Here is a 25,447-nt window from a genome sequence, read left to right as displayed (position 1 = left end):
CGGGATCACTATCTTAAGTGGAAGCATTGAGTGAAATATAAAGTGTCCTGGGGCCGAGTATACTTTGGCTGTGTGATAACTAAGAGGAATCGTCCTGGGCTGTTGAGCCGGACTTGCCCCTATATGAGATGCCCACGCAGTGTTGCGGGTCGCGATTGATTACGGGGGCCCATGCTCCTTCGGGAACGCCGTCGATGTGCGACGAAGCCGCGCTCCATGGGGGAGGCGATGCCCGGCTATATGCCGGTAGATAGCCGAAGCGAGTAGGTTATACCCTTGTGTGGCAGTGAATAACAATTGGAATGCATATTGAGTGTTGTTGATGTGTCAGATTATGGGACGGAATTGTGTGGCATGGAATGGGACGTGTCATAACGATTTAGTCTTATAATCGGGACCCTTGCGGTTGTTGGTTATATAAAAGTGAATGCGTTCCGGTTGTTTAAGTTCCTCTTACTATCTGTGATTGAGTGATTTGAATTGCACTAATCTGCAGGAAGGAACTGAGGCGAGGTAAGTCTTTTGTGTGATGTGACTAGGCCACCCGGGGTGTATTTTCTTTCTAATAGGGGTTTAGGGGGTTGAACTTGCTGAGATATCGTCTCATCCCGGTTGTGGGATTAAAATTTCAGGTCCCTGGTGGATGGAGCGACCAGATAGCTTTGGTTCGCCTTGAGGAGTTGCAGAGGTGAAGTCATAAGATTGGAGAACGTGTCCGACTTGTAGGTCGTAGGACAGTTCCTTTTTAAGAGCCGGTCTTTTGTAGACTTTTGGTTGTAGGCTTCTGTTTGTAATTCTGTTGAATTATGAAAGTGTTATGTTGTGGTTTTGCTTCCTGCTTTTCTATCCCGTATTTCATTGTCAGGGGTTTTATAATACGTTCCGCTTGCGCAATCATAAAATGGGGTCGGCGACACTACCTGGGAATGTCGCATTTGCATGACCATGGTGGGATGTTGGCGCGCTCGAGGTTCGGGGCGTGACACACGAGGTATAGAGGAAAGCTTTTTCTTATCTAGCCATCCAATGGTCCCGGATGAATGTGAAAAAAACCAAGTAGGGGGAAATGGTCAGGTGGAGTCATTTAATAACTGCCATTATATTGAGAATAAATTCAAAAATGATGTATTTTCTGTGGTTTTGGATCTAAAACTGTGATGAATTAATTAAGATACGTGCAGACAACATTTTCTCAACTTTAAAAGGGGAGATTGGTTTTTAAACGGTATGATGAAAATTGACTATCTATAAGGCCCCATCGGCCATATATAAATACAGCAAATCAGGAAAAAAAAAAAATTAAAATATATATATATGCAAATCAGGAAAAAAATTAAATATATATATCCGATCAGAAGGAGAAAGTATTCGTGTGTTATATGTAGTAAGAATCACCTCAAGCATATGGCAAGTCACATATGGCTTCGATTAATTAAACAAAGAGCAATTATAGCATAAGCGCCAGTATAAAAAAAATACACGAGCGGCCTTACACACCATTAATTTGAGAGAATATAGCATAATTTCAATTTAGTCGTCTGTGTAAAATAAAGTTTACATCGGTGGCGTATGCTGTAAATATTTTAGGATTTTCAAGAAGGAGAAAAAGAGAAAACAATCAAAATCTACTATTTAATCAAGAATGTTCCTTTTTAATATGTGACCAAAGCAAAGTGTTAGCTGCGTATTAAACTAGAAAAGAGATGTGGATGCATAGAATCAGATTCAAGACAACGAAAATTGCGTAAGTTAGACCTTACCCGACAAATTCGATGTAATCCACATCATCATGGATTTGATAAGCACTGGAGAAACAAATGTTCAGAAAGTTGACGCTTGTTTCTCACACGACTTTGATAAAACCATAAGAAAACTCAACTTGAATAGCAGCAAACTAAACTACATCACCCACGGCGCTCAACTTGAAGGCATGCTTAACTCCAGTGCTCCAAGTTGTTTGGACACTTGATAGCGGCTTTGCTAGTCGATCATGCTCACAATTGAAACAGAGTCCCACAACGTATAGCAATGATAGTAGGCAATGTTAAGTAATGACCAAATTGGATGTTCGAGGATAGTAGCTTGATTTTGATAGGAAAGCAAAACCAATGACCATGATCGAGAAGGATGCACAACGGATTTAAAGCCAGAGAACAGAGAAACTCAACTTGTGGTAGACTTCACTAATACAAGGATCCTAATGACAAGACTAATGTGAGGCGATAAGAAACAACAACCCCCGAGACCAACGACTTGCGAGATCGAGTTGCTGTCAGAGACAATCGCAGCAGACCTGCGACCACAATAAACAGAGGTTGATGGTGCTACTCTTGAAGACGACTGATTGTGGCTGCTCTCAAAGATGAAGATCGGTGGACGAAAACAAATGACATGGAACGACAGAGGGTGCTGGTCTCGGTGTCGGGGTAGAAACAGCGATGGTAGAGAGGGGATTCTTCTTTATTTTTCTTTAAGGCCGACGGCAAGAAGAAAGATAAAAGGCAGGTTTTGATTTGGATCCCTATCTCTTTGTGGCATTGATACCATGTAAATGTTCAAGGATCTTCCACAGAGAAGAAGAGATAATATGGTTTAAAGCTATATCTTTACTCAATAAGTTAACTTTTAAATGTATTACAATCAAGTGATATTCACACTGAAAAATATGCAAAGCAAAGAAAGTAATATGATCTGATAAGAAAATTGGTTATCATAATCCGATAAGGAAACCAGCTATGCAAGAGTTTTCCTTATATGTGTTACATTAATTAAGATTATAATTTACCATTTTACGGAGTTGGTCTAATAAGGTAAGGCATAAGCTTTCGTAATAATAGAATGTGGGCCTGGTTTCTGTGGACCGAGTTAAGCTAAGCTCGTAATGAAATGGTATGGCTGAAAACTCTGTAAATATTACTGAGGTCTCTCCTATCACCTTCTTCTCTCCACAAACATACATTCGCCTCACATAAGGAAAGGCGTGAGGTGCATTCCCATGGAGCCAGGATCCAAAGGACAATTGAGGAGAAGAACCTTAGAATTGGATCATCCTTGTTTCGCATAAAAGACGATGAATTCCAAATTAGATACGCAAATCTCTTTCTCTCCTTTACTATGTTCGAGTTTCTAGCTATGTTTATCCTAGGGTGCCGTTTTGATGGCCAACCTGTGGTATCAGAGCTCTTCATAGTTTAGAACTCGAACTTTAGAGATTTTGCTTGTTTTCGAAAATTTTATCCAATGAAAGTCGATTTTGATCATATGTGGACTTGTCTTGGCAAGACCAGAGGTTGCATGCACTCCCTTGAGCATTTCAGATTTAGCCCCTTTTTGTAATATTTTGCCCATTTTCGTGATTTTTGGACCAATAAAAAATTAATTTTGATCATATAGTCAGATTGGTCTCATCAAGACAAGCATTTTGGTGGATGGTGCGCCTCAACAAGGCCGAACGCACCCCCAACCACCTCCATGTGCCACATCAGAGCCAACTAGTGGCACAACCTCTCATGCACTCGCATGCGCAGGTGCGTTAACCGCCTTCGACAAGGGCTGACATCAACCTCGCCGACTCAATCATCGCCTTGCCAACGATGATGTCATGGATGCCGTCAGCTCGCCAATGTTGATGCCATGGATGATGTCATTCCCCAACCCGAGTTGACTGGGTTGACTCAACAAGGTTTGACCGGGCTAACCCGGACCAAGTTGACTGCCAATTGGTCGAATCTGGCCTAATCGGCTTATAGATTGATTCATGCACGCCAACGCATGCAGTTCATGCGTCCATACTCCAACTGTGTGTGAGGACACATGCAAGCTCCGTTTGAAGCATGCTTGGTACCCGCGTATTTGTATGGAAATTCTCTACACTGTGATATATTTATTTTACATGTTTGATGCTTGTAAGGATGTGAAAATACATATGGAACGTTAAATACATGCATTTTGGGGTTTTTTTGCATATTTTTCATGTATTTCTCTATGGTTTCGAAAATACAGTTGTTAGCTCACATGGATATTGTCACATAAAGATTGTGTAAAGTATAATTCATCAATAACATGTATAGGGTTCAACATATATTAATGCATTAATGGAGCAATGTAATTAGCATGATTCATTGATAACATGTACATCATCACATAAAGAATGTGTAGAGTATTATTCATTAATAACATGTATAAAGTTTAACATGCATTAATGAAGAATAGCAATGTAATGGCATGACATATGATTTTAGTGACAAATTGCCATTGTCGTCAAGTCTAAAATCACATACATAAGATAAATGTGAGACGTAAAATTTATATCCCTAATATAAAAGAATTTCAATGATTCAATTGGGTTATAATTGCCAAAGTGGCACACTTGATTGAATTTGAGAAATATTAGTTTCATATTGTGATAAGATATCTCATATTCTAATGTGTGGTCATACTCCCAAAGGAGGTTGTACTTGAAGTTTCATAGTGTCGTCACTTCATTAGGATTTGTTGAAAAGAAAATATATCAATGTATAGACTACAAGGTCAGTGGGAGAAAATTTATTTTTTCCATACTCTATGTAGATGATATCTTGCTTGCAAGCAGTGATATTGGATTACTGCTTGAGACAAAGTAGATATTGTCAAGGAATTTTGACATGAAAGACAATAGTGAAACATCTTTTGTCCTTGGCATTGAGATCCATAAGGATCAATCTTGCCGTGTCTTGGGCTTATCTTAGAGGGCATATCTTGATTGTATTCTAGAAAGATTCAATATGAAGCATTGCGAGCCAGGAATTGCTCTTGTTATTTAGGGTGATAAACTAAGTCTATTGTAATGTCCTCATTCAAATATTGAGAAAGCTCATATGAAGAATGTACCTTATACCAGTGCACTTGGAAGTATCACATATGCTCAAATTTACACTAGACCAGATATTATTTTTGTAATAGGACTTTTAGGTAAATATCAGTCAAATCTAGGACACAATCACTGAGTTGCTATCAAAAAGGTTTTAAGGCACTTAAAAGGACAAGAGACTATATGCCAATTTACAGACATATTCAAGACCTGAAGCTAGTAGAGTATTCCAATGCAGACATTGCTAATTGTCAAGATGACAAGAAGTCGATAATAGGATACATTTTTGTGTTAGTAAGAGGACAATGTTGTGAAAAGCGAAAAACAGAAATTTATATCTTCCTCTATCATGCAAGCAGAGTTTATAGCATGCTTTTTCGACCACTATTCGAGTTATTTGGCTCCATAACCTCATTAGGGAGTTGTCCGTATTTGACTTTGTAAATAGACCCAAATTGTTATATTATAATGATAACTCTACAATGCCATTTTCCAACAACAACAGAGGTTTCAAGAGATTTAAGCATATGGAGGTCAAGTCTTTGACCATAAAGGAAAAGTTCAAAATGGTGATATTGCAGTACAATATATTTTTACAAATGATATGATTGCTTATCCACTAACTAAAGGCCTTTATCCCTGTGTATTTGAACGACAAATCGTAAGCATGAGCTTAGGAGTATTATTGGATGCTGTTTTTTTGGTGGGAACTGTTTTATTTTGCTCTAATAAAACTTTAGTAACATTTTGACATGTATAAACTCTTTTACATTCAATAAAGTGTTTATGAATATATTGTTATATTATCAAGTTGATTATGTGTAATAGAAATCTCAAGATGTGTAAACTTTGAGTGAAGGTTGGGGGCATCCAGTCAATAGCCTTGAGCATATGTCTTGACTATACATTAAAAAAAAGGGGTTAACTATAAAGATAAGATATATGTGGATTCATTAGAACCATAAATATGTTCTCTAACGACACATCCGATTTTTTATGACACTTCAAAGAATAGTGACCGACAAAAGAATAATACATAAGGTATTACTTTTTATGAGGAATTATTCATTATATTGAATCCATATCAGTAAAGTTGAAAGCACTTATAACCATAAAAGACTCTATGTGTGTACATGCAATTATAATCATAATTCGATATTTGAAAATTTATGAGATTTGATTGACTATTCAGAATTAACTCTACACCAACAAAAAAGGTGCACACATGCCTTTAACAAATAAGACAGCAGTCGTTGGCGTTTTCCTAGGATTTTACATAAACCTCTCTAAGATAAATAATCTTTTTGGTGCAATCCCAAATGTGAAGTCAGTCTTCATATCTTATTGGTGAAATGAAATATTTGAAATTCAATGGACCCCCTGTTTCCACGTCACTTCTGCTTCTATTGTAACAAAAGATTCCCCTTTTATGTGAAAATGGCCCGTATCAATAATATTACATATGAACAATTCCTCAATATCTTATTCATTCACAACAAAATATTTTATTTGTGCAGTAGTAAAAAAATACGCTTTTTTGGAGAGAGATACTATTTCACAAGAATCATTTAGTTAGAATGGGATTCCAACTCAGCACCCTTTGAGATTTTGAGAAGAGTTGCTCTTTGGAGGGCACAGTTAAATGAAAGTTGTAAAGCTATGTTTCTTTGGAGAGCACAGTACAATGAAAGTTGTAAGCTATGTTCAGGGGGGAGAGTTATTGTCTATCATTTCAATAAATATAGGCCAAATGGGAGAATGTAAGATTTTTCTTGATGTGGGCTAATTAATTGAGATTGTAATTCCATTTTACGAGGTTAGTCTAATAAGGTAAGGCTTAAGGTTTTTTAATAGTCGAATATGGGATTGGCTTGCACGGGCCGAGTTGGCTCGTGATGATAGAATCTGACTGAAAACTCTATAAATAGCACTAAGGACTCTTCTCTAATCTTCTTCTCTCCACGAACATACAATCAACTCACATAAGAAAAGGCGTAACGGGCAATCTCATCGAGCCAGGTTCCAAAGGGCAATAGAAGAGAATAATCTAAGCATTGGATCATCATCATTCTGTATAAAAAAACGATGGATTACAAATCAAATACGCAAATCTCTCTCTCCTTTACTATGTTCTAATTTCTAGCTATGTTGATCTTAGGGTACCGTTTTGATGGCTGACAAGCTATTCTAGAAAATAACGAAATATCAGACAATACCCCTGTTATCAATCTGTAATAATAATCTCTGATGGAGAATTCTCAAAATCCATAATTATATTGATCAAGCTGCAGTTTTGTACTTTTAATATATGCACTGGATAATTTCTCAATCATTAACAGGGCCGAAGTCGTTGACCAGCTCAAACGTGCGTGCTGTATGTCCCCTTCATACCCTGCCAGGAAAGATGCCAAAAAAAAATTGTCGTCGTTATCACTTTGCCTTCAACGTTCGAATACCCAAAAACAATCTAACATGGTATGGAACACGCAAGATGAATCCATGGACTTTTCAGTTCATCACGATCGTCAAGGACGATCTTGGCATAAAAAAGGACGAAGAGTCCGTGTCAACAGAGGTATATGGACAAGCGCTTGCCACCTTGAGTTGATGTGGATCATGCCGGAAACAATCATTCGCAAGATATGATGATATGCATTGCGTCATTTGCATTCATGTCGGTTACTTAGCCAAACTTAGTGAATGTCGAAACTGTGTAAGTTCAGTTCAATGAGATCCGTGAAGATTTGCTTTTTATAGGAAAAAGAAAGGTCGAGATAGACCATTACCATGTTAGAGCTTATCGACATTGAACTGTTTCAGATTCATTTTTTTCTCACTAAAATCGTGTCATGTTTAGTTTTTATCGAATGGGCTCTTAGTTTCGATCAAAAGACAACTAATTAGGTGAGGAAACGAACGTACTGTTGATACTCGACGTTGACGGCTACAGCGGACGCATTTGCGATTGTACCGAACGCCGTCGTCGACAGGATGATGGTGGCGCCATCTCTCGAGGGACGTGAGGACGAGGTTTGCGCACGGTCGACGATTCGGACTTGGATAGTCTGGCTAGGGATGCAGGTTCCGGAGACGGAGGCGCTGATGCACCGCACTAGGTACTGCCTCCCGCACGACGCTCCGTTGTCCCATATCCCTTCACCTGCCGCCGCAAAGAGGTTGCTCGATGGGAACTGCGTTGGGTCATTGCCGAAACATGCGGTCGCTGAAACATAACAATCAAACTTATGAGCGAGGGAGAGAGAGAGGGAGAGAGAGGGGGCGGGGTGGGGGAAGGAGATCTTACTTACGGGTGTACGGAGGGCTGTATTGAGCGGCGGTGCCGACGTCGGCACGAGAGAGACGAGGCTGCGTCGCCAACAGAAGAAAGGCGAGCAGAGGAAGAAAGAGAAGTGACGTTCTGATGCTGGAGGGCTTCATTGCTCTGGAAGAATCTGCGAGGCCAAACGCGACACCTGAATGCAATTAGACCAGAAGAGCTCCGTTGATATGTGAACGTCCATGGCAAAGTCAATGAGGTTCGACATTAATTGTATACATCTGTATAAAATTTGTGACGGATTTGTAACAGTTTTCAATTTAATGCAAGGATTGACGAGGGCAAACGGCTCTCTACATGCAAATTGTTATTCCGAAACATAAATGCAAAGTAATATACAAAAAAAAAAAAAAATCTTTACGCTCGTTCCATTTTTCTTTTCTTGATTTGCCGGGTTATACATACAATTTGGTTGTTTCCGTTCATTCTCTTATTCTGTATTTTAGTAAAGAATAAGATCTGTTATATCTCGGAAGAATAGCAACTAAAACCTATCATTCCATAGTCCAATGAGCAGAATTATTTATAAGGGTGGTGCTTGCACAACCGATCTGATTTTCTCATATTTTCCAATAAATTTCCAATAATTATCATTTTCATATTCTCCAAATTTTTTCCAACAATATTGGCCAAAGAGAAAACACGATTGGCAAAGTGTTATAGGGTACCTCAATAACAACAAAAAGGGAAAAATTAAAATCCGTTAATTGCTCTTCCGACACGAGAATAAGGGATGTTGTGGTAGATATCAAGCATGCTAAATATTATTTACCCATCAAAATAATGGAAATTAAAGAGCTATGTCAAAAAATTGTCGTAGAGATATTAATACACGGATGGTAAGCTCAAAAGCAACTAATGGAATGTGGCGATTTTATTACCATGTAGGATTAGATGACTAAAAAATTTGGAGATTATATATGTCATTAACGCATAAATTGCTTTCCTTTACCTTCCATTTATGCTTGTCAAAGTGTAGATATTGTCAATTTTTTTCTTCTAGAAAGGATTAAATGAATAAATCAGTCACTATCCTACCTAAAATCTTACCTACAAGGAAAAATATTTCTGTTTTAATTACTAGAGTTTGCTTTATGCCTTTAGGTTACGTTTGGTCGTCCAGATTTCTAATCGGGATAGGACTAGATAGGATAGGATATGAAATCCTGGGATTTTTTTATATCCCGTCCATTGTTTGGTGAATCGCATTATTAAAGTCGGATATGTTCACATCATATCATGTATATATTTATTTATTTATTTATATAAACGGCATATCATTATAAATGAACCTAAATGATCATAAACGGAGATGATGAAAATCTCTCGTAACACTATTCCTTAATTTATTTTTATTTTATTTTAATAAAATTTTATCAAATAGTAAACTATACTAACATACCTAAAATACAAAAATACCTAAAATATATAATAAATATAAATATTTAATTTATAGATTGAATGTTTATTATAAGATAGAACTAAAGTTGAATATATAAATTAAAATAAGATTAATTAAAAATAATTTTTATTTTTATTTTATTTTTAATTTCTTAAATTATAATTCAAATATTATTTATATTGAAATATAATTTCAATTTTGTTAGTTTAAAATAAGTTTGTTATTCAAGAAAAATAACTTTCCTATTTTGGACATAAGAAATCCTATCCACCTTTATCCCACCTCCCCCATGGGATAATTTTATCCTGTCTATATCCCTCTTATATCCGCCTTTATCCTATCCTGAGCGAGCACCAAACGTAGGATAGGATAAATTATATCCTATCCTGAATTTTATCCCGACCGCCAAACGCATCTTAGTGATTGAAAACTGACTTGACATTCTCATTGTCTTTCTACGATATTGTTGATGTGATGCTGTTGTTGATGTGATAACAATCACTATGTTGACAAGTCGGTCGAAAGACAACCGTACAAAGCATAAATCAACATTGTAGGAATCCAAAGGCTTCGACAAGGGCCTCCTACAATAATCCCATAACCTAAGACCCAACCTAAAAGTGTTCCTTATTTTAAGAGGGAAAAGTGCCAAAAAAGTCCTAAACCTTTTGGCTTTGTGCCGATTTAGTCCTAAATCTTTTTTTGGTGCCGATTTAGTCATAAACATTTTTACGTTGTGCCAATTTAGTCATTTCCAGCCAATTTTGGCCGGATTTTGCTGACTGGATGCCGGCTGGCTGACGTGGCCTAATTGGCGCCGACGTATACAATTTTTAATAATATTTTAATAATATTTTTAATATTTTTAAATATTTTTTTTAATTTTAATTTTAATTTTATTCTTTTTCTTTTTATTCTTTTCTTTTTCTTTTCTTTTTCTTCTCATCTTCTTCCTCCAGCCGGTCATTTTGGAGCTCGCCGACCGGCCGAGGCGACGGCCGGCGAGGTCGACCTCGCCGGCCACCTCGCCAGTGGCCGAGCGGGCGAGGCTCGCCTCGCCGGATCCGGCGAGGATCGAGCCTCGCCCGCTCGCCCGCCCGGCGCGAGGTCACCCTCGCGGCCTGGGTGGCGAGGCTCGCCCTCGCCGGATGGCGAGGCTCGAGCCTCGCCCATGGCCGGCGAGGGCGAGGCCAGCTGCCTCGGAGAACCCCAGGGGAATCACAAAGCCCCACCCCGACGGATCGCCGCCGCGGGAGAAACAGTGAAAATCCGGGCCGGAGCCGCACGACCGAAGAAACCCCGAGCTCCCGTAAACCCTAGAGACGACGACGACGACGACGACGAGCGGAGGAGGGAGGAAATTTCTAGAGCGAGATTGGGATCGGAGAACGAGCCGGGAGGAGTCCCGGGCGGCCTCGCGCCGAGGCGGCGGGGCTCGACCCTCGCCGGCCATGAGCGAGGCTCGACCCTCGCCAGATCCGGCGAGGGCGAGCCTCGCCACCCAGGCCGCGAGGCCGCCCGCGGCCCCGGCGAGGTGGCCGGCGAGGTCGACCTCGGCTGGCCGTCGCCTCCGGCCGGTCGCCGAGCTCCGGCGACCGGCTGGAGGAAGAAGATGAGAAGAAAAGAAAACGAAAAAAAAAAAAAGAAAACGAAAAAAGAAAAAAGAAAAGAATAAAAATAAAAAGAATAAATAAAAGAATAAAATTAAAATTAAAAATTTAAAAATATTTAAAAATATTAAAATATTATTAAAAATTGTACACGTCGCGCCGATCGGGCCACGTCGCCGGCCGGCATCCGGTCAAAAATCCGGCCAAAATTGGCCGGAAAGGACTAAATCGGCACAACGTAAAAAGGTTTAGGACTAAATCGGCACCAAAAAAAAAAAGGTTTAGGGACTAAATCGGCACAAAGCCAAAAGGTTTAGGAATTTTTGGCACTTTTCCTATTTTAAGAGGTTAGTGCCTGCACACATTGACCCTCAATTCCTGACTCATATATTTGTTCCCTATCGAGTGGGAATAGGGAATAGGGAATACGACATTACGGAGTCCCATCCCTAGGGATTCTTCCCCCGGTCTCTTCTTTGCTAAGCCTTTTAAGGACCTATTTAGGTTCAATCCTACCTAAAATCTAACCTAAAAGGAAAAATCTTTTCATTCTAATTAATGGAGTTTGCTTATGCTTGTAGTGATTGAAAACTGACTTGACATCGTCTCATTGTTTTTTAATGATCCTGTTGATGTGATAACGGATGAAACTTAGGCTTAATCATCACTGACGGAGAAATATACTTAGGCCAAAATATAAAGGTTGACTGACATTCATTAATAAAAGAAAAATATCCAAAATTTAGTGGCTTGAAAATTACCAGACAATATATGCGCGTCACAAGCCCCTATACGGAAGCCTAAGCCCAGCCTTCCCCTTCGTCTATCGCACGCTTGAGAGAATCTCTATTTGTGTTAGAATTTTTTGGATGATACAGATGAGAGGCAGATGTGACATCTATGTATTTGAAAATCTCCAATTGCAACCATGGATCTTTCATTGATTTAGTGGTGGAGATCCAATTTCCTTATTGGTAAGGAAATCCACACCATTAATTACAAGAATCATCCAAAATAAAAGTGTACATTGCCCATTATACCCCAAGAATATTCTAGAGCATCATAAAAACCCTAAGGCTATGTTTGGTTTTTTAGATTTATAACCAGAGTAAGACTGGATATGATAAGATATGAAATTCAAGGATATTATTATATTATATCTATAATTTAGTAAATCACAATAATAAATGAGGATATATCATCATCTCATCATATCAATTGTTTGATATTAACAACATATCAATATAAATCAACGTAAAAATTGCATAAATAGAGAGACTATGAGAATCTCTCATGAAACTCTTGCCAATTTCATTTTTATTTTCTTATTTTTATTATTTTTCCTCTCTTTTTAATTATTTTCTTTTCTTCCCCTTTCCATCATTTTATAATAAAAAATTTATTAAATATTAAAGTAAACTAATATACCTAAAATGTGTAATAAATATAAAAACTAAATATACATTATATATTGAATTTATATTAGAAGATAGAAATAAATTCGAATAAATAATTAAAAATAAATACATAAAATGGAATTTTTAAATTTTTGTTATTTTCAATTATGTATATTAGAATTCAAATATTATTTATATTCAAATATTTTTCAAAGAAATAATTTGTCTATTATTGATATTAGAAGTCTTATTCACTTTTATCCTAGTTCCCCATAGGATACTTTTATCGAAGTTATATTTCTCTTGTATCTGATTTTATCCTATCTTAAGCAAGCACTAAAACTATGATAGGATTAATTTTATCATGTCTTGAATTTTATCATGATTGTCAAACGTAGCCTAAACCTATGGCAAAACTTACTTGGTCATCTTGTCCACCTCCAAGACATATTTGTGCATTGAAAACATTTGGTCCATGGCGTAAGGACCGTGTCAAGGAGCCTACATATGCTCGTTCGCCCGATGACCGATCAGCTGTGCACATTGTTCTCATGAGCCTTGAATAATGTTTCTGGAGCCATCGAGACGAGCAGGGCCGAGTTAGGTTCCAGTTTTTCTCGCCAAGCAGCTGACCGTTTCGTGAAATCTAGTGGGCCTAGACTTGGAAACTGGACCAGCAATGCAATGGATCATGGGCTCGTCGGCTGACCTTAAAGCATGTGGCGCTCTGCCCAGCTAGCCGCTTTCTTTCCCCCTCACTGCAAGCTTTAGCGACGAAAACATTGGAAACGAGACATTCCTCTTTCCCATGCAGAAAAGCAGCAACCACCCGCAGGCTCTGCCAATCATCCAGCGCCATCTCAGCAAATCCATGAATTCAACTTGACTGAGGTCAACAACAACCAGGGTCCTGTCTCGGTCTCAGTCTCCTCTAGGTTTTATTTTTTATTTTTTATTTTTTTTTTTGTGCTGGAGGAACAGGTGCTACGTAAACGGGAGGACTCACCACCCCCGGCAGCACACTTAAGTCACCAAGTAACTCCGCTAGAGCCTTTGCTTCGAAAGGTTTCGAACTCCTCACCTCTTTCGCAAAGGTTCACTGAAGCCTACTCAGCGGAGCCACCAAGGCCGGTGGTTCCTAGGTATTCTTCATCTCTTCTACCAAAGAGTTCTTCTCCAACAATGTCGCTATTGAATCTCAAGAATGCATACCTGATGTTGTGTTCGTTGTAATTACTTGATTTTAGGCCTTTTGTTGCATCAGCAATGGAGAGCCTCAAGACCTTCTTCAAAGGAATCATCAAAAATGTCAGATGAAGGTCGCTTGTTACAAGCAGGACTGGGCTTGTGCAATTTGTTCAGGCGTGAGTTCTTGATTGGTTATCCTTCTACAGTGAATTTCGAGTAATTAGATCTTATCCTTGGAGTAAGAAAACATTTCTCAATCTTTTTGTTGATGGTGGTTTTGATTTTTTATGTTCAGGAATAGCCCAACGGCATATATCTTCTTTGCTTCTGCTCTTCCTGTTATAGCCTTCGGGGAGCAACTAAGTCAAGAGACCAGTGAGTCATCCATTTTCACTCTCATTATTGAAACTAAAATTCACTAAAAGGAGAGATTGGAATTCCTTTGTCAACGACACTTTTTTGCCATATGTGTCCTTGATCTTGTCTGGTCTTTACACTGGTCATGCACCTATCTTACATTTGAATGTTAGATGGCAGTTTCATCACAGTGCAGACATTAGCTTCAACTGGTATATGCTGGATTATCCATTCGATTTTCAATGGCCAGCCTCTTTTGATCTTTGGGGTCATGGAATCGATTGTTGTAATATACACTTATCTGTACGATTTCACCCAGGGAAGATCGGACTTATGGAGAGAGTTGTATTTGGCTTGGGCTGGATGGTAAGGAATGAAAGCTTTCTTTTTTACGTGGTCATGTAGAGCTTACATTGGTGTCATGAATCAGAACATGGATATGGTCATATTACAGTAGAATAATATTGGCAGGGTTTGTGTCCCGAAGGCATTGCTGCTATATCTTCTCGCCATATTCAATGCCTGCACTATCATTACGAGATATACCAGGATCACAGGGGTATTTTTGGCATGTTGATAGATGTTTTCTTCAATCAGGACGCCTTCAAGGCACCATATAACTTACATGCAACTCAAAAAAGACTAAACTGGGAGCAGAACCAAATCAATTTGTGGTTAATTAATCCTCACATGTACCTCTTCGACGGGGATTAATCAGCAAATTCAACATCCCAAAAACCAAAAACCTGGCTCAAGAGAAGTATCAATTCTAGTGGCTCTACAAATGGATTGCATGCCATTATCTTTGCTATCAGCCTGCTCTATACTGCTCTCAAGAGCAGAAAGGCAGGGCATTTATTTGTATCTTCACATTTCCAAGTTCTACTTGGACGTTTTATGTACTTATATGCCGAGTCCATGAGTCCCACATTGAGATACATGGACGAATCGGACAGAAGACACTGTGGGATGGCATGCTACATATGCTACTCTGACTCTGGACAATATTATGTTTCTCGACACCCTGGGACTCCCTAAAGGTGATCGAGATCTTGTTCTATTTAAATGTGTTTTATACAACATTGTTTGTTTATATAAAGCTAGGTTTTTTTATAGAACAAAGTAGTTGATCTTGCTATTTGGCATCTTTGCAGCAGATAAGGGTTCTTCTGCCTTTGGCTTATGCTGAATACGGAGCCTAGGCTGAGGCTCCTGTTGTTCTTTGTGGAGTTTCATTTGTACTCCACAGGTTATTGCTTGATGCCTTATTTCTAGTGCTGCATTCATGCCATAAACCTGATTTGCTTTATGTTTTCCAGCTGATTCAAGTTCTAATAAGTCATAGCAGTTTTCTCCTTATGCTGTACCAGAGTTCTCTATACAACTTCATATCCGAGCAGAAGGTAAGTTTTGCGCATCAGATTTCCTTTTTCATTCATCTCAGAAATGATGCAGGTGTGGGGGTGATAGTGCCATGTGCCTCTCGACTCATGCATGCTTCATTTGATTTGGCAGTTAAGTTTGTCAGGACTAGGTAGAGATAAAGTATCTGGTCAAGCCTCTCCAGAAATTCATCCAACACGACCAGATGTTCAAAACACTCGGTAAGGTTTGGGTCAGGATTTGGAGCCGTAGGTGGACCTTGAAGTTGCGGATGGTTCTAAAGTAAACAGTGCTTTTCATGTATAGAATTTTGCAGTGGTCAACCCCCATTCCAGTGGATAACAATAAGCTAAAAAATTCTACCCGGATGAAGCAGAGGAACCAAGATAACACTAAGGAAAATTTTCTTAAACTTGGTTACCCATTTCAGCATAGGTGTATGATCAGCGACACAGCATCCTCTGCTAAATCTTGCACAAGCAGGAGGAGTGCCAGTGACAGCAGTGAACTTAACTATGAACTGAGAAGTGACTCTGAACCGAACCCAGCGGATGATGTTGCAAATGAATATGGTTCACCTTCCCATACTTCTAAAGACAAAGAACCAAACCTTAACCCTTTGGTCAGGGGCACAGTGTTTCCTCTTGATGATATGAAGGCAGGCAAAGAGAAACGTACTTGGCTTCTTCATCTGTCACTGAGCTATCTGATTTAGATACTTTGCTGGCACAAGATTGCACAGATGATGTATCAAAAGGTTCTTCATCAGGTGAAGACTGTATCAGTAGGGCACTGTAGATCTTGAATCTCTAGATTCAAGTGATGCCAAGATCACTTTGTCATCGTTGCCACGCCACAAGTCTACTTCTGACGATGCTGAAACCACTTCTTCAAAAGTCTCCGGGCATGTATTGTCCCAGTCAGCCAATGACAAACAGGATCATCTTTCAACCTTACATAGTGTCGTCTAGTTACTTGTGGATACCATGGGTTACTCAATAGATGAGGAACTGAAGAAGTTCTCTTAATGAGCCAGAAGAATCTAGCATGGAAGTCAGATGTTCTTGTGAGGACAATTACACATTCTTATCTGCATTACCCAACTTAGGGGGTGCAGATTCCTCTCCTGGAATTCAAATTGTCAAGGAGTTCTCATCTGGTTTGGATTCAGAGGCTTTTGAAGGGGAGATTTCTACTCATGATCCTTCATTGTGGACACCGATGGAAAATACGGCAACTGCCAGTGCAGATTGTCTCTGTTTGGACAATAACCTCAAGCTTAACAACAAGTATGCCAAAGTTGAAGTAGATTATACATTCGCAAGATTCTTTCTTGATTTGTTTCTTTGTATACATGTACAATAAGACTGTAATGAAGGCTGTCCAGACCAAGATCTCAACGCTGGCACCTTTGCAGGACTTTTCTGGGACTCAACTCACAAACAGGGAACCCATGGTCACCGGTTGACACCGATGCTTTATGGGTATGGTTGATTACATTTGGTAAATCCTCCGATTGAAATAAATCTTACTTGAGAACTTTGATAACTAGAGGAACTAACGAAGAGAGGCATTGCTTTCCTCATGCTGACAAGGCTGCATCTCTTTGTCCTGTTCTTTGCAAATTTAAAATGGTGCTATAGATTTCATAGACATTCTTAGCTTCCTGTTATGTCACCTGCTTTTGGATGATGCGGAAAGTTGGAAAACCTTCATGCATTTAATCTCAAATCCAGGAATTTCAAAGATCTGCAGACAACAGCGGTGCTTGCTGTACTACCCAAAGAGGCTATGCAATGGACAACTGGGCTCCCAACTAAGGTATATAACTTGATCCTGCTTCACCTAGAGAATAGAGGATCATTCGAGACAGATTACTTATCATTTCTGCTTCCCAGCTTGAAAATATCATTCATATGTTTTTGGCCAAACAAGAACGAAAGACATGCCACCGATGGTCAATAGGACAACCATTTTTTTTAAATTCTCACCATCCTAACTTTGTCGAATTTGCGTAATATCTCATACGACCGTGCAATGTCTAACTCAAACTTGTTGAGTGCACGTGATACACGTCGTGAATTTTCCTGTCTTTGAATTTCTGCGGCTCAGGTTGTGTCCCTTGAAGCTTCCACCTTTGGAATTTCACAAATCACCAAAGAACAAAAAGACTTCGGTTCATACATTTCAGACTCGCGTTTACGTTGTAGGCAGGTATGATCTGGGGATGGTAATGCATTTTGCTGCCATGAAGTCGACCCGTGAGCAAGGTAAACCCAATGGGACGGCTGCTTTGTGATTGCTTGTGAGCATCGTTTGAATTCTGTCGACCGTATTTATGGTGTGGACTTCTGACCTTATCCTCTTATCTTTGACAAAACGCAGAAGCTTTAACGACCTGGGCTTGCTATTTTAGGATTATGAATTGTTCTTCTTTATTTATTTATTTGGCCGACAATGACTTCACCATGTGTGTCGGCACTTTAATATTATCCGTCGATACAAGCCGAGTGGCTTGTTGGATTGAGATCCTCCCAATTTAGGGAACCCTTACAAAAGCGTTGCATCTTACCCCAAAAAATAAAAAAATAAATAAAAAGTACTTCGGGTGTCACGATGTCGGGGTAAAATTTAGCCGAATACTTTGAAAGGATCATGAACCATTCGGGTTAACAACTACTCTTTTTTCCCATGAGTTTCATTCGCATGTAATTTCAAAGGGAGAGAGATGAGATAATCAATGCACTTTGAGGAATTGGTAGCTGTGTAGATATGCATATATGCCAGTGTGAAACGGATCTAGATAGAAAACAATGCTGTGTAGATATGCCAATCTAGTGGGTCCTCGAGTTGGCGGTCATATGGCGGCAATAGATGTAGAGCACCCGTTGACTTGTGTCGGAATTGTGATGTTTTCATTGGCTGTCTTGTAAAGAATGAAGATAAAGTTGAAGCAACGAGAGGAAACAAGTCAGGTCCTTTTACCTTCGAGACCACCGCAAATCGTTGACCCTGCACATCATCCTACGATACAAGAGCATGAAAGAATCGCTGCAGAGATCATAATTATTGCCGCAAAAACCGGGAACCCCAGCTAATGAAAGAGCACCGGACTTTCTTTTGTAATTGTCACGTACTTTTAAGGCTTTTTAGCTGCTGCACACTCAAGGAACTACAAGATCCAATCATCTTCTCGCACTGTGACGCTTCAATCCGGCCTGCAGCTCTTGCCCATTAATCGACGGCCCCTATGACACGCTCAAGAAGTTCTAATCAAACGATTAGGGATACTCGATTTGGTTCCATGATATTAAGTTAACAGGTCACGTGTTATCGATAATGCAATTATCACCGAGAGAGAGAGAGAGAGAGGCAAGTGCGATCATGAACTGTTCATCGGGGTAGGTTTATTTTGAATAACATAAATTTATTACGTTGTAATTCACGAGAAAGCGTTCAATTTCAAGCAAAAGACAGAAAAAGAAGTCTATCTCAGTGCGTGCCCACCACCAATTCACTATGCAGTTTGTCAAAGCATTCAACGTCAAGCAAAAGACAGAAAAAGAAGTTTATCTCAGTGCGTGCCCACCACCAATTCACCATGCAGTTTGTCTTTTCCTTCTTGCGTTCTTATTGGAGCGATGGAGAGGGTCATGAAGTTATTGCAATTTCCAACGACTAGCCCATCTACAAAACATGTTCATGCCTCATTCTCCTGATCTGCAAAGTCTAAATTCTTATATTTTAACTTTGGAAGGGCTTCCCCAAGTGTTGTGGAGCTTTTGAACCATGAATTTTAATTGCATGACACATCATTTCACGCTTCAACCCAACTTTTTAAATTGCGGGGCAGATATTCCATGTAAGTGTATAAAGTCACAGTAGATCTGTAAGGTAAATTATATGAGATATAACTTTGACATGTTTTTACATTTAGATGTTTGGTTATCATAATACATACTTGTTCGACATGATTTATGTGGTTATTGATGCTTTGTGATTCTTTTGCTATGCATAGTAAACCTACTAACGCCACCAGTATAGCTAAGGTACATCAAGTCAGCATGTGATTAGGGCTCAGACTAAAAAGGATTGACTTTGATCATCCATTGAGCCAAATTATGAGATCGTACAGAGCAGAGTTGAAACAAAACTATTGATGTTAGTTGTTAAGAGTAAGGGAAAGGGATCCTCTACCCGTCAATATCTCCATTCGTATCTCATCCATCCAATCCATCGATCAATGCAGAAAAGATTAATCATGACATCTATAACTAATGTATGGATTCAATGCAGAAAAGGGTAATCATGACATCTATAATTAATGTATGATTGATTTGTGTTGAGGCGCCAATAGAGATAGTAAGTGGGTTAAAGAATTGATGTCTAAGAGTAAATTTTGGTTGCAACCAACTTGCAATGCTACTATATGTCAGTGATGCTTAATTTAGGAGTATATACCAAATTGGAGTACGTAAACTAAACTACATGTGAACCATTAAATCTCGTGGGTCCCATTAGATTTAATCCACAAGATTTAGTTGAGTACATGCAACACACTCGACAGTAAACTAGAAAGTAACAGCAAAATAAAATTAGTCCCATTCATTCTAGAAGGTCAAGGACAAGAAGGGCTTTGTTGATTACTAAAATAGATGTGAACCATTAAATCTCGTGGGTTCCATTAGATTCAATCCTCCAGATTTAGTTGAGTATATGCAACATGCTAGAAAGTAACAGCAAAATAAAACTAGTTTCTAGAAGGTCGAGGACAAGAAGGGCTTTGTCGATTACTAAACTAGATGTGAACCATTAAATCTCATAGGTCTCATTAGATTCAATCCTCCAGATCTAGTTGAGTTTATGTAACACTCTAGAAAGTAAACTAGAAAGTAATAGCAAAATAAAACTAGTCCCATTCATTCTAGAAGGTCAAGGACAAGAAGGGCTTTGTCGATTAATAAACTAGATGTGAACCATTAAATCTTGTGGGTTCCATTAGATTCAATCCTCCAGATTTAGTTGATTACACACAACAAACTAGAAAGTAACAACAAAATAAAACTAGTCCCATTCATTCTAGAAGGTCAAGGATAAGAAGGGTTTTGTACATTACTAAACTAGATGTGAACCATTAAATCTTGTAAGTCCCACTAGATTCAATCCTCCGAATTTAGTTGAGTACATGCAACACACTAGAAAGTAATGGCAAAATAAAACTAGTCCCATTCATTCTAGAAGGTCAAGGACAAGAAGGGCTTTGTGGATTATTGAACTAGATGTGAATCATTAGATCTTGTGGGTCCCATTAGATTCAATCGTCTAAATTTAGTTGAGTACATGCAACACACTAGAAAGTAAACTAGAAAGTAACAACAAAATAAAATTAGTCCCGTTCATTCTAGAAGGTCAAGGACAAAAAGGGCTTTGTAGATAACTAAACTAGAAAGTAACAACAAAATAAAACTAGTCCCGTTCATTCTAGAAGGTCAAGGACAAGAAGGGCTTTGTATGTGAACCATTAAATATCGTGGATCCCATTAGATTCAATCTTCTAGATTTAGTTGAGTATAGGAATATGCAAAATGATATGCCCAAAGCGGGAATTGCACGAATCGAACTAGACCAGCCAATTTGATCCGGTTTCCGAGAATGTCAGTCCAATTCCCAGTTCCTAAAAGTGGAACCAATGTCAAAGTGGTCCAATTCTCGATTCCAAGGGACAACTAGACTAAACCGACTAAATATACTTTTTTATTTTAATATATTTTTAAAAAGTCAATAAAATATAAACTAAACACTATATTGATTCGATTCCAAGTAGTGAGAAAAAGTAGTAGGAAAAAATAAGTGATCGATATTATTAGATCGGTCCGATCCCCAACTCCAAATTTTGGAAACTAGATTAGGAACCGATTACCCCTAGTTGAGTACATGCAACAGACTAGAAGGTAAAAGCAAAATAAAACTAGCCCCATCCATTCTAGAAGGTCAAGGACAAGAAGGGCTTTGTAGATTAAAATCAAATTTGTTGAACCAATTGGTTGTGAGCTTGGAATGAAAATTTAAATAAAATAAAATAAAAAAGTGGCATCTCATATAGTATATATTATAACAATTCCGGGTGAATGAATATGATCTTTATATAAATACACATGAGGTATAGACGAAAGCTTCTTATCATCTTCCCGATGAACGTGAAAAGCTCCAGGCAGGCACAAACTGTCGGGTGCAATCATTTAACAACTATGATTCATTTCGTTTATTCAGATTATACTTACTAGAACAAGCTAGTCAACTTCGTATGGATAGCTTTTCTTGCCTCGAATTTCACGTGATCATCACCACAATTTAGAGAGTGTGTTAAAAGGTATGATTAAAATTGACTATCCATGAGGCAGTCCATACACAATACAGCGTGTCTTATATTTATTGAAATCACGTTCGACCATTAGATATACCGGGTCCCATATGACTCCCACCAATTAATTACACCGCTAATATAAAAAAGAATTACACAAGCGGCCTCATACACTATTGATTTAAGAGATTGTGTAGTTATAATCTACCAATTAAGGGTGAATAGAGCCGCTCGTGTATAAATAATTTTTACATTGATTGTGTAAGCTATTAATATTCTAAGATCTTCAGGAGAGGGGAAGACAAAAAATACTCAAATCTTTGCTCGACAACTTAACTTTTCAATGTGCTACAATCAATGGATATTTATGCCAAAAATGGTAAAATAAAGGATGTGAGCTAATTTAATAGGGAAATTTGCTATCTTAGATAACAAGAAAACTTGCTGTCCTCAAAAATAATGAAAAATCAAATAATACCCAATATCTAATAATGCTTCTAACAATATTCTCTAAAAAAATTCTCTAATATTCATAAAATACTTCAACACTCCCCTCAAGCTAAAGCAGGCTAAGCTAAAGCATTTAGCCTGCCTATGATTGGTGCAACATGTGGATACATTGAATCAGATTCAAGATAATGACAATTTTATAAGCCAGTCCTTGCACGACAAATTTAATGGAATCCCCATCATCACTTAATAGAACAAACGGTCAAAAAACACCGTGATCAATAAGTTATTTCTCTTTCTCACACAACCTTCATAAACTGTGTGAAACCCTACTCGAATTGCGGCAAACTAAACTACATAACACCATGACACTCGGCATTGGCTACATCTTTATTTTAGGATTGATGGCAAAAAGCAAAATAAAGTAGGATTTTCATATGGCCCAAAAAACAGTCGAAGGCTACATCTTTACTCAACAATTCGACTTTTATATATTTTACAATCAAGAGGTATAGTCAAATAATAAGTACAGCGACTGAAGTAATCTAATTCAGTGAGAAAATTAGCAATCTCACTCTTACAAGAAAAAAAATTAGATCCTAGAAAACAACGAAATGTCAAATATCTCTAATATCTAAACGGATGCACCAAAAACCCCTCTATCATTAGAGGGGCGAACTTTGTCTATGCTTACGCAAACGAACAACTTTGTTTTACGAAACTCGTGAAACTTTCTTCAGAACTGTAGCTTAACTGGTCTTTGATTGCTTCTGTCAATGAGGCAAAGACGCCAAACACTCCCACCAGTCGAGGTGGTTGTTTTTCCAGCCCCTAACTTACGTTGGAATTGACATAGTCTTGTAAAGAATGAAGATATAGTTGTGGCCGACATGAAACAAAGGTCTAATACCCATTGAATCCGTTTGGAAAAATGGTTCGTCTTGAACTCGTACACGCTGCAAAAAGTCACGTCCTTATCTTCAAGACCACCGCAAATCGTTGACCCGGCACATCATTCGATGACACAAACATGACAGCATCGCTGCAGAGATCATGATGATTGCCTTTCAGCACCCCTTCACCATGCAGCGTGCCTTTCTTCTTGCGTTCTCATTGGGGTGATGAGAAGTGTCATGAAGTTATTGCAACTTCCAATGCCTTGTTTTCTTGGAAGGCTTTCCCCAGGTTCTATGGGCCTTTTTATCCATGAATTAAAATTCTATATAACATCATTTCCGGCTTCAACCCATCAATTACAATTCGTTCGCCAGTCTTTTCATAAGACATGCAATTCATGGAAATAAACGTGCAGGTGTGGTAGGTAAGTAATGACGAGTGCCCTAGACATGCAAGTTCATGAAAACTCCAACATGGATGACTAAAATATTCCATTCTAATGATCTGAAGTTAGACTCGAACAACACGCATACGACCGTAATAACCCGGCGAGACAGCACAGGCTCAAACAAGCTTGAAATCACCACGTTTCACATGCTTTAGACAGCAAATTAAAACTCGACTTGCAAACATTAGCCACCTGCTTTGTACAATCTTATGATCAAGGCCACCATTTAGAGAGCAAATAACCCCTAGAACATGTTGTCTAAACCAGACTAGCCAAATTGGCATGTATAATCCAATTGACTCAAAACAATGACAGTAGTTTAGTCAGAATATCTATAGGACTAAGCAGGCGTTAACTTACATAAACGACAGAAAAGAACAAAGAGGACACAAATTCATAGATTAAGGTTCTTTATTTTTTATTTTTAAGATTGACGGCAAGAAGCAAGATAAAACCAGGCTTTTGATAACTTGGTGGCTTTAATACCATGTAAATATTCTAATATCTCCATGATAGAGGAAGAGGGAAGATAGATAAAGGCTACATCTTTACTTAATAACCGAACTTTTTTAATATTTACAATCAGGAGCTACGCCTGAACAATACAAATAGTAAAGGAAGTACTCTAATTTAATAAGAATATTAGTTATCTTGTTCTGACATGAAAAGTAGCCATTCCAGAAAATAACGATAATATCTGTAATATGATGCACCGAGTAATCTCCCAAATCTTGAATCATCAACTCGTTGACTAGCTTAAATGTGCACGTCTCCTTCAAACCCTGCCAAGAAAGATGTCAAAAGAAATTTGCATTCGTTATCACTTCATCTTCACCGTCCGAATACCCAAAAATAAAGTAATCTACACCATACAGGGCACATGAAATGAAACTATTGACTTTTCAATTCATCAGTGTAATGAAGTGAGAGATCTTGGCATAAAAAATGGATGAGGGGCCCGCATCATTGAAGGCATGCGGACAAGCGCTTGCCACCTTCAGCTGATGCGTTTCACGCCGCTTACTCAGCCAAACTTAGCCAAGTATCGTCAAAACTGTGTAAATTCAGTTCAGTGAGATTCAGGACGATTTTCATGTTAAAGCTTATCGGTGTTGACCCGTGTCACATTCAGATTTTTTTCTCAGTGAATTGAATTCGTGTCATGTCTAATTTTATATCAAATGGGTGCTTAGTGTCCATCTAAAGACAACCGATAAAGTGAGGAAATGAACGTACTGTTGATACTCGACATTGACAGCCGCGGCAAACTTTGCGATTTCGTCGAAGGCCGTCGTCGAGAGGACGATGGTCGTGTCGTCACTTGAGGGACGTGAAGAAGACGATGGAGCATAGTCGACGATTCGGACTTCCACAGTCTGGTTGTGTATGCATATTCCCGAGGCAATGGCGCTGGTGCACCACACTAGGTACTGCCTCCCACACGACGCTCCCTTGTCCCATATGCTTTCGCCCGCCGCCGCAAAGAGGCTGCTCGATGGGAACTGCGCTGGGTCATTGCCGTAACACGCTGTCGCTGAAACATAATGATGTCAAAACTTATGTGGAGAGGGAGAGAGGGAGGGAGAGAGAGAGAGAGAGAGAGAGAGAGAGAGAGAGAGAGAGAGAGATTTTACTTACGCGTGTATGGAGGACCGCAGTAAGCGGCGGTGCCGACGTCGGCATGAGAGAGATGAAGCTGCATAGCCAACAGAAGAAAGGCGAGGAGAGAGAGAAAGAGAACTGGCGTTCTAATGCTGGAGGGCTTCAT

General features: G+C 38.9%; 1 protein-coding gene across 1 annotated transcript; it reads right to left on the bottom strand.

The window, feature by feature from the left end:
- Positions 1 to 24,268: 24,268 nt before the first annotated feature.
- Positions 24,269 to 25,447, bottom strand: LOC120291951 (EG45-like domain containing protein). Its single transcript, XM_039309772.1, has 4 exons — positions 25,318 to 25,447; positions 24,891 to 25,213; positions 24,393 to 24,461; positions 24,269 to 24,274 (listed from the first exon to the last, which is right to left on the bottom strand). Exons 1-4 carry the CDS (start codon positions 25,445 to 25,447, stop codon positions 24,269 to 24,271), a joined length of 528 nt encoding a protein of 175 aa, XP_039165706.1.

The sequence above is a fragment of the Eucalyptus grandis genome, chromosome 3 (genome assembly GCF_016545825.1).
Source record: "Eucalyptus grandis isolate ANBG69807.140 chromosome 3, ASM1654582v1, whole genome shotgun sequence".
NCBI lineage: Eukaryota > Viridiplantae > Streptophyta > Magnoliopsida > Myrtales > Myrtaceae > Eucalyptus > Eucalyptus grandis.
Note: the sequence above shows the minus strand (reverse complement) of the source record. Positions and strands in the feature narration are given on the sequence as shown.

Bases quoted from the DNA above. Each gene is read 5' to 3' on its own strand.
- LOC120291951 (XM_039309772.1), bottom strand. From the start codon at position 25,447: ATGAAGCCCTCCAGCATTAGAACGCCAGTTCTCTTTCTCTCTCTCCTC. The intron at 25,214-25,317 runs GTAAGTAAAATC...ATTATGTTTCAG, and splicing joins CTGCGGTCCTCCATACACGC to CGACAGCGTGTTACGGCAAT. The intron at 24,462-24,890 runs GTTGTCTTTAGA...CTTTCTTGGCAG, and splicing joins TTCATTTCCTCACTTTATCG to GGTTTGAAGGAGACGTGCAC.